A 7,002-nucleotide genomic window follows, 5' to 3' on the forward strand; every position below is an offset into this window, starting at 1 on the left:
AAGAGAGGCGGCTAGCCAACCAGTGGATGCCATGACATGGCGTCCACTAGGTTACTATATTATTTTTTTGGTTATTCCGGTTTTTAAATTAGTATATATACATGTGAAAGCAAACTCCCATACTTAAAATGGCATGTGGTGGAGTGGTTGATGCATGATCAACCTAAATCAAGAGACACGTGTTTGAAACTCGGGAGGTGCACTGGTGCAGGTTTTTTTTTTTTTTTGAAAATATTACATTCATCCCTAAATTTTACCAAGTTTTTCCCTTGTCTTTTTTTTAACCTCAACTTACGCTACTACCCCTGGACTTTAATGAAGTTACTATATATTCCCTAAATTTTAAAAATATTTTTTTTTTGACAAGCGTGTTTTTATCTACGTCTCGATGTAATTTTTATTGAGATCGTGTTATGAGTAGTATGCATAAGTAACCGAAACACAAATGTACATATTATCAAGCTGAGAAATATTTGATTTAGCGCGTCGCAACGCAAGTGAGGCATAAAACTAGTTATGTTATACACTTATACATGAGGCCATCTCTTGATTATCTTAAAGACTTAAACTTATAACAAGCTAGACATAAAACTAGTTATGTTACCGTCACTTGATTCTTTTTAAGGGTTAAACTTTGAGTAAAGTATCAAAATGGTCTTTTGAGGTTTGTTCACTTTTCTACTTTAGTTCAAACCTCAAACCTTTTAAACACGAAAGGATGTTGACCCGACCCTTTTCAAACAAAAGAGGGCTTACATTTAACCGCCATTTTCCTTTCAAACACACCAGATAAAATCAGAACAACTAGTCCTGAATCCTAACCCCTAATTCCAAAGTTAAGAACCCTAGGTTTATGGAGGAAGACGATGTAGAAGTTCTATCAATCTCCGATACTAGCGATTCGGGCGAAGATTTCACTTGCGAAGAATCTGAAGACGGAGACGATAGCTTATCTAGATCTGACAGCGATGAAAATTCTCACGGAAACGACGTCGCACGACCAGCTGCGTGTGAGCAAAAATCGCAGAATGTAGATGCTCTTTTGAGGTACACCGTTGTTCTATTGGTTATTAAATGCAATTAGTTATTTCTATTCGCATCTGTGGATACATAATTTCGATGAAATTTGGTAGAACTGATATGAATTTGTGTGTTTTTAGCTGACAATTGATTAGAATAGTTTGTTTTAGATGTATGGGTTAAGTTTGTAGCATGATTTTGATTATAATTTGCTTTTGGAAAAACCTAGGGTTAACATAAAAACCATTAGGCCTTTAAACGAACCGAACGAAGATGAACGGGGCACGTTCGTGTTCGTTAAGTTGACTTTAACTGAACATGAGTATGAACACGAACATATAATCGGACAACCTTTTTTGTTTATGTTTGTTTGTTAAGAAAACGGTCATGTTCGTTCATTTAAAATCTAAACGGACATTTACGAACACAAACGGGCATAAATGAACCAAGAAAACATGCGATCATGTTGGTTCGCTTAATTAAATGAACAAATTTTTTCATTCATTTTTGTTTGTTTATTAAATACATGAGCATCTCGCTGAACAATTCACGAACGTTCGGTTTGTTTACAGGCCTAAAACCATTGAATAGCTCTGTAGTTGTTTTTGGGATGGACGGAGTGATAAGTGATTGATTCTTTGTTTTTAACAAGATCATGTTATCAGAGTTTGTATTTGAATAAACTAACATAAGTTTGTGATTTTGGTATCAGAGGAAATCTTGTTGTGAAAAGGCAGTCACTACTACCGCGGGTTTATTCAGTTAGTGAAAGAGAAGCTGTTCTCAAGAAGCCTTTTAAACCTCCTTGTGCTGATGGGTATTCCAACCAGAATGAGCAGCTGATTCGCCGCCTGTGTGCTCGTAAACGGTTTGTACCTTGGGGATCAAACAGGCCAGCTTTGATTCCCATAACAAACAGGTTGAATGCTCATGTTTCTGTGGAGGCGGAAGTGCCAGAAGAGGTTACAAAGCTGCCACCAGATATTGAACCTTTGATCTTATGGCAGCCTGAAAATTTGGAAGATGGAGATTGCAGTTTAATACCCATAGAAGTGGATCATATACTTGTTAAGTTCCTCCGACCCCATCAGAGGTACCTTATTTACTTTGAAAATTCATTAGATACTCATGTTTCTGTGTAGGCTACGTCTTGTTACATGTGTTTCACAAGCTGTAGTTATCTGATATTGCAGGGAAGGTGTACAGTTTATGTTTGAATGTGTTACAGGCTTATGCACACCTGATATTAACGGATGCATTCTGGCTGATGACATGGGGTAAATAGCTAAATATCACTTGTTATTGTTTATAATGATGTGATAACTGATAAAGCACATTGACTGTTTCTTATGTACCACTATTGTGTCCTTTTAAATAGATTGGGGAAGACTTTGCAGTCGATTACATTGCTATATACTCTTCTTCGTCAAGGATTTGATGGAAAACCACTGGTTAAAAAGGCAATAATTGTAACTCCTACGAGTCTAGTAAGCAACTGGGAGGCAGAAATTAAGAAATGGGTTGGTGAAAGAGTTAAGCTTGTTGCTTTATGTGAAAGTAGTCGTGATGATGTCATTTCCAGCATTGATAGTTTCAGAAGTCCACGTAGCCGATTGCAGGTAAAGGTAGTTAAAGTTACTTGATGTTAGAAGTAGACACAAACTAATCCTGATTCTCTCACAGGTACTGATTGTTTCCTACGAGACCTTTCGAATGCATTCGTCAAAGTTTAATGATAGTGGCTCTTGTGATCTTCTCATATGTGATGAAGCACACAGGCTGAAAAATGATCAGACCTTGACCAATAGGGTAAGAGTAGACTAGCAGTAATTTTGTAGATAATTAAAAATTTGGATTTTTTGGTATTCTGACACCTGACTACTGGTCATTCTGTTTTGTGGATTAGGCACTGGCAGCTCTTTCTTGCAAACGACGCATTTTATTGTCTGGGACTCCAATGCAAGTAAGGAATAATTGTAGATTTTTATTGTGTTCACGGCGCATTTTATTGTCATAAAGTGCTCATTGTTGTCAGATCAATTATTCTGTCTGTAACACAATCTTGTCTCATCTAATCTAAACTACCAGAACCACCTAGAAGAGTTTTATGCCATGGTGAACTTCACTAATCCAGGGATTTTGGGTGACGCTGCGTTTTTTCGACGTTATTACGAGGTCAGCTTACTAATTAACCTTTTAATTGCTAATTACCATATAACTGATATATTTCACAACTAATAATCCTTGATTTGAACTATAGTAGATTTGGACGCTGATAGTTTTTATATAATATAACCTAATTTGTGCTTAACTTACGGATTTGAAGACACCAATCATTTGTGGGAGAGAACCCACTGCCTCTGAAGAAGAGAAACATCTTGCCAATGAGCGCTCAGCAGAACTGAGTGCAAAAGTGAACCAGGTAATTTTTTTATTGATACTAAATAAAACTAATTACAGATTTGTATGTCAGCATCTGCTCATACTTAGAATTTGTGTTGTTAGTTTATACTGAGGAGGACTAATGCATTGCTGTCAAATCACTTGCCACCAAAGGTATGCAATTGTTTTTAATTTCTTATAGTTAAATAATTTCTCTGATTCAATTATTTTTGCTAAATGTTGAGTAAAATTTGCAGATAGTTGAGGTTGTCTGTTGCAAGCTGACTCCTCTTCAAAAAGAACTCTATACTCACTTTATTCATTCAAAAAACGTATGCTTTTCTTTCGGTTGTCACTCTAATGATATTTTTTTTTTTTCATTTTGCATTGATAGTGGTCTAAAAACTGAACATCTGATTATCTGAACATACATGATTTTTCCCTTTCGGTTCACTGAATATAGGTGAAACAAGCAATTGCTGAAGATGTGAAACAAACAAAAGTTCTGGCTTATATAACTGCCCTGAAGAAGCTCTGCAATCATCCAAAGGTAAACATTACTGAGATTTTAAGCATTATAAAAATAACTGTTTTCAAGTATTTCTTGTATATATATGCCACTATACTGATGTCCTTTAACATCTTATGTGGTGTTTAAGATCTCTTGTAATTATTACGAAATGTTTTCTGATGCATATATTTTTTTTATATTGAAGCTGATTTATGATACAATGAAAAGCGGGAACCCTGGGACCGCAGGGTTTGAGGGCTGTATGCGCTTTTTCCCTCCAGAAATGTTTGCCGGAAGGTAAGCTGTTTATTGTTGTTATTGTTTTTCTTCTTATTATCATAGTTATTAATAGTATATCACGATTATTATATTTATTTATATTCATCTTACTTTTTTTTTGGTTAGATCTGGATCTTGGACTGGTGGAGATGGAGCATGGGTCGAATTATCTGGGAAGATGCATGTGTTAGCTCGTTTGTTGGGTCATCTGCGTACGAAAACAGATGACCGAATTGTATTGGTTTCAAATTACACACAGGTTCTACTTTTAGTTATGAACGTCTAAGCAACTAGATTAAATTTTTTGGTTTTAGACTTTTAGGTGATGATACTAGATTTAATTTTTCAGACACTGGACCTTATCGTTCAATTATGTCGAGAGAGAAGATATCCATTCTTAAGGCTTGACGGGACTACATCAATCAGCAAAAGACAAAAGCTGGTCAATTGCTTTAATGATCAGTCAAAGGTATTCAAAGTTCCTTCACTATCATTTTTCAAAATTCAAATGCATAATAATCATATAATTAATTATCTTCCAGGATGAATTTGCGTTTCTTTTGAGCAGCAAGGCTGGTGGTTGTGGCCTTAACTTGATAGGCGGAAATAGACTTGTTCTGTTTGACCCTGATTGGAATCCTGCCAATGATAAACAAGTACATTTTATTTGTATTTTTTGAAAATTATTCTTTTTTCTAGTAATAAATCTAATATATATATTTTTACTTTCGCCTATATAGGCTGCTGCCAGAGTGTGGAGAGATGGGCAGAAAAAGAGAGTATACATCTATAGGTTCTTAAGCACAGGAACCATTGAAGAAAAGGTATTAGATTATGTGTGTGCGTGTCTACATATATATCATGCTCATTTAATACGTGTATGATGGAGTCTAGTATTATGGCAGGTGTACCAGCGACAAATGTCGAAAGAAGGGCTTCAAAAAGTAATTCAGCAAGAGCTAGCTGATTCTAAGATGCAGGGGAACAATTTCTCAACAGAGGATTTACGGGATCTATTTACATTCTATGAAGATGCCACGTAAGCTTAATTTTTTATCGACTTTTATCTTTATTGCGTGAAAAGTCATTAACATCTTAGTTCACAGATCTGAAATTCACGGGAAGATGAACTGCACACGTTGTGGAGAACATACAGAAGATGCCATTTGTATGGATGAAGAAGAGGATATTGGGGGATTTGCAGGCATTTCTGGATGCTTGCATAACTTAAAACGCTCAGAGAAACAGGTTGGGGCCCCACTAGAAGAGGATCTAGCTAATTGGGGTCATCATTTTTCGCCAAATACTGTACCCGATACTATTTTACAAGCATCAGCTGGAGATGAGGTAATCACATTCCATTGATAGGGATGACAAAGAAACGTAAAACTCATGTGAAAACCGAAACCCGGTCAAATCATATAGGTCAATCTTGATTTAATAAAACGGCTAAATTGACCTGATCTGATGTTTGTTTTGGTGCAGGTGACTTTTGTTTTTACAAATCAAATTAGTGGAAAGCTTGTACCTGTGGAACCAGTGGTTAAGTCGAGACCAGATGATGGGAACAGGAGCAGGAACACGGATACACACTCATTAAAGGGTAATTCGCTCAAAAGTTATACGATATCATCGAAACGGCAACATACAATACCGTCTGCATGGTCCAAAAGTGGGCCCGCGTCCGTCAGAAACAAATTATCAACTTCTATTAGGACTTCACATCATATAGGAGAACCAAAAGAAATAAAAACTCATGTAGCATCAAAACTTAAACCCTCCCTTGAAAATTATTTGCCTCAAAAGCGATTCTTTTCTGGTCCGGTAGACGATGATGATGATTTTGCATAAACATTGTTCTACATGGTCTATAGAGTTCATATAAAAGGAAATGTTGTATCTTAGGCTGCATATATACTCGATCAATGAAAAAAAGTTCTTGCCAACATGGTTTTGTTTTGTGTTTGTTGAGTTCAGTATGTGAAATCTAACTCAACTCATTGTGGGGTGTTAACTAAAAGTAAGGTCCAACTAAACTGGCGCTGTACTTAGAACTAGGGGTGTAAACGAGTCGGGCGGAGCCCGAGTCTTCCACTACTCGAGCTCGGCTCATCATGTTTTTATGAAGCTTGAGCTTGGCTAGGCTCGAGTCTACTTATTTGAGCTCGGCTCGAGCCATTTTGAGAATAATCTCAAACGAGCTAAAAGCTTGGCTCGAGCTTGCTTTGGTATCACTTAAATGAGCCAAAGTTTGACTCGCCAATGTTATTAGTTTAAATCATATGGGCCTAAGTTGAACTCAACTTGGGCTTTGTATGATTGGGTTATAATCTTCATTATCATTATGATTATAATGTATCTAAAAAACTAAAATTTTGTTTGGGCTTGTTTAGGCCCGCGAGCCTAAACGAGCTATGTATTTCAGGCTCGATCTTGATAACTAAACGAGTTGTGTTTCAGGCCTGAGCTTGGGCTCGGCTCGTTCGAGCTTCTAACCGAGCCGATTCCGAGTAGCTCTCGAGCCTCTGGGTCTGTTCACACCTCTACTTAGAACCTTACATGTTTGTTGTCTCTTCAACAAGCCTATTACCCTAAAGTACTAGGTTGATACCATCTTTTATACCATCCTATTAAACTGAGCTCAAACTTTTAGCTTGGTTTAAAATTTGAGTCGAGCAAAGACAACTTGGTTTAGAATATGAGTCGAGCTCGAGCTGGTGCTGACTCGGCTTGTGAACAATCCTAGCTGATGTGCTTAGTTGCAATGGTTTTTTATAGTCTTAAACTTTCTGATAACTGATATTTTAAGC

General features: G+C 36.7%; 1 protein-coding gene across 1 annotated transcript; it reads left to right on the top strand.

Annotated features, from left to right (window-relative positions):
* Positions 1–789: 789 nt before the first annotated feature.
* On the top strand, positions 790–6,138 carry LOC110916496 (protein CHROMATIN REMODELING 25). The gene is made up of 19 exons (XM_022161216.2): positions 790–1,047; positions 1,733–2,113; positions 2,214–2,297; positions 2,399–2,639; positions 2,704–2,829; positions 2,927–2,983; positions 3,109–3,195; positions 3,347–3,442; positions 3,526–3,576; positions 3,660–3,734; positions 3,866–3,952; positions 4,119–4,210; positions 4,319–4,451; positions 4,542–4,661; positions 4,735–4,848; positions 4,933–5,016; positions 5,098–5,231; positions 5,299–5,539; positions 5,678–6,138. The coding sequence occupies exons 1-19, from the start codon at positions 854–856 to the stop codon at positions 6,041–6,043; spliced, it is 2,763 nt and encodes a 920-aa protein (XP_022016908.1). The 5' UTR covers positions 790–853; the 3' UTR covers positions 6,044–6,138.
* Positions 6,139–7,002: the final 864 nt, after the last annotated feature.

The sequence above is a fragment of the Helianthus annuus genome, chromosome 16 (assembly GCF_002127325.2).
Source record: "Helianthus annuus cultivar XRQ/B chromosome 16, HanXRQr2.0-SUNRISE, whole genome shotgun sequence".
Classification (NCBI taxonomy): Eukaryota; Viridiplantae; Streptophyta; class Magnoliopsida; order Asterales; family Asteraceae; genus Helianthus; species Helianthus annuus.

Excerpts from the sequence above, each read along its gene's own strand:
- LOC110916496 (XM_022161216.2), top strand. The coding sequence starts at position 854 with ATGGAGGAAGACGATGTAGAAGTTCTATCAATCTCCGATACTAGCGAT. Across the intron at positions 2,640-2,703 it reads GTCCACGTAGCCGATTGCAG|GTACTGATTGTTTCCTACGA; the intron begins GTAAAGGTAGTT and ends ATTCTCTCACAG. Across the intron at positions 3,735-3,865 it reads ACTTTATTCATTCAAAAAAC|GTGAAACAAGCAATTGCTGA; the intron begins GTATGCTTTTCT and ends CACTGAATATAG.